Here is a 2,370-nt window from a genome sequence, read left to right on the forward strand (position 1 = left end):
GATGAAAGAACCGGAGCCCTTCTCAATTCACTCAGCATTATTCCGTAAGAAGGTTCAGAGAGCAATGAGGATATGCAAAGCGTAGTAAAACCCATCAACCAATCACACTGCAGGAAATCTGAATGTATTTGCATGACTGATATGGATTCCAGGACTTTGTACATTGTTATCTCTTAATAAATGAAGTCTGGGAGAGATAACATTCTATACTTTACCCTTCTGCTGTCAGCGATGGCGTCTGCTGATCTGAAGAAGGACCTGGAATGTTCCGTCTGTACGAACATTTATACAGATCCTGTACCACGGGAATGTGGACACAACATCTGCCGGGATTGTATTGGTCGGGTCTTGGATACAGAGGAGGGGTCTGGAGGATATTCCTGTCCTCAATGTAGAGAAAAATTCAGGAGACGTCCTTTTCTGTTGAGAAACAGAAGATTGAATAATATGGTAAAGAATTTCCTGACTTCTCAGCCAGATCAAGAGATGAAGATCTGTACAAACTGTATCCACGCCAAAGTACCTGCTGTTAAACTCTGTCTGATGTGTGAAGCTTATCTGTGCAAGGACCACCTGAAAGTTCACAGCAGGTCACCAGAACACGTCTTATGTGACCCCACCACTTCCCTGGAGAACAGGAAATGCTCCGTCCATAAGAAGATCCTGGAGTATTACTGCACTGAGGACTCTGCCTGTATCTGTGTGTCCTGCAGGCTGGATGGAGAACATCGAGGACATCAGGTGGAGACTCTGGATGAGGCCTCTGAGAAGAAGAAGAAGAAACTGAGGAATGTTCTGCAGAAACTGATGACAGAGGAAGTGGAGATGAAGAAAAGAGTCCAGAGTCTGGAGGAACACCGGAGGAAAGTACGAGGAAAAGCAGCTGGTGAAACAGAGAGAGTCACTGCCCTGCTCAGAGACCTCAGGAGACGTCTGGAGGACCTGGAGAAGAGAGTCCTGAGTGACATCTCCGGGCAGGCAGAGCGGGTCTCCCTCTACGTGTTGGATATGATCCGGGAGCTGGAAATAAAGAAGGACGAGCTGTCCAGGAAGATGCGTCACATTGAGGAGCTGTGTAACATGACGGATCCACTGACTGTCCTACAGGAATCAGACACAGGTGACTTGTGTGATACTGAGGATGGAGATGATGAGGACAGAGAGAGACATGATAGACTCCTCCATGATGGAGGGGATCTGGATGTGGCTGGGATCTCACACACATTACACACAGGTATATCTGATATCATGTCTGGGGTAATTGTACAGGAAGGTCCAGGCACACATGTCTATCCACATTCTAGTGCAAAGGGCAAAGGTCACATCACTGCTGAACCATCCAGGCCACGCCCCCAACCCACCCCCACCGTACAACATTCACACCTCCAGCCTGGAGGATCAAATATTGGGGCAGTGCAGCAAACATCGGGGGTGTCGGGGGTTACAGACATAATACTGGATGTGAGCACAGCTGGTAATACTCTACAGATATCACATGACAGGAAAACTGCAACCTGGTCAGATACAGACCAAAATTATCCAGAAACTCCAGAGAAATTTCAGGATTATCCTCAGGTGTTGAGCAGTCAGAGTTTCTCCTCAGGGCGACATTACTGGGAAGTGGATGTCGAGGGGTCACTTGACTGGAAAGTCGGGATGTGCTACCCCATTATAGAAAGGAAAGGAGGTCAGTCAGTGATTGGATATAATAAGAAATCCTGGGGCTTGGGGTGGTGGGATAATCAGTACTCAGTGACTCATAACAGGAGAGAGATCCTACTACCCGGCATTGTCTCCAGTGACAGAGTCAGGATAGATCTGGATTATGAGGCCGGGTGGATCTCCTTTTATGAATTGAGTGACCCGATCCGACACCTCCACACCTTCACCACCACCTTCACTGAGCCCCTCCATGCCGGGTTAGGTGTATGGGAAGGTTGTATAAAGATATCTGGGGGGAAATCAGATGTGTGAGATTTGCCCATAGACCGGGTGGAATACTCGGCAGGTCACATTTTTCAGGCTTTACTGACTGGATGCTTGTCCCGGGGCAGGGAAACATTAGGTAGTGTAGTCAGGATTGGGATGACAGCTCTGGAGGATGCACCTTTAATCCCTTCACTGCCACGGGTGCAAGTACTACATCCATGGCAGTAGAGAGCTGGAATGATGCTATAAGAGCCAGGAGTGTCAATGCAATCCCTCAGCTGACTGCTAGCTTTTAGGTAGAAGTGGTTTGGGTGGCTGTATAGCCACATGATCTCTTCTACACCTCCATCCCCCTGCAGGTGCCATCCCACCGTCCGACATCCCTGCCATGTTTTCCCCGAGACAGCCATGGTGGGTGTCAGCAGAGAGAAAGAAGGAAGA

The 2,370-nt window shown here is 48.6% G+C and overlaps 1 protein-coding gene across 1 annotated transcript; it reads left to right on the plus strand.

The window, feature by feature from the left end:
- The first annotated feature begins 231 nt into the window (after positions 1-231).
- On the plus strand, positions 232-1,974 carry LOC108802760 (E3 ubiquitin/ISG15 ligase TRIM25-like). Its single transcript, XM_018574615.1, has one exon. The coding sequence runs from the start codon at positions 232-234 to the stop codon at positions 1,972-1,974; it is 1,743 nt and encodes a 580-aa protein (XP_018430117.1).
- The last annotated feature ends 396 nt before the right edge of the window (positions 1,975-2,370 follow it).

The sequence above is a fragment of the Nanorana parkeri genome, unplaced genomic scaffold (assembly GCF_000935625.1).
Source record: "Nanorana parkeri isolate BGI_ZX_2015 unplaced genomic scaffold, ASM93562v1 scaffold3093, whole genome shotgun sequence".
Taxonomy (NCBI): Eukaryota; Metazoa; Chordata; class Amphibia; order Anura; family Dicroglossidae; genus Nanorana; species Nanorana parkeri.

What these genes read in the sequence shown, in the direction of transcription:
- LOC108802760 (XM_018574615.1), top strand. Translation starts at nt 232, where the DNA reads ATGGCGTCTGCTGATCTGAAGAAGGACCTGGAATGTTCCGTCTGTACG.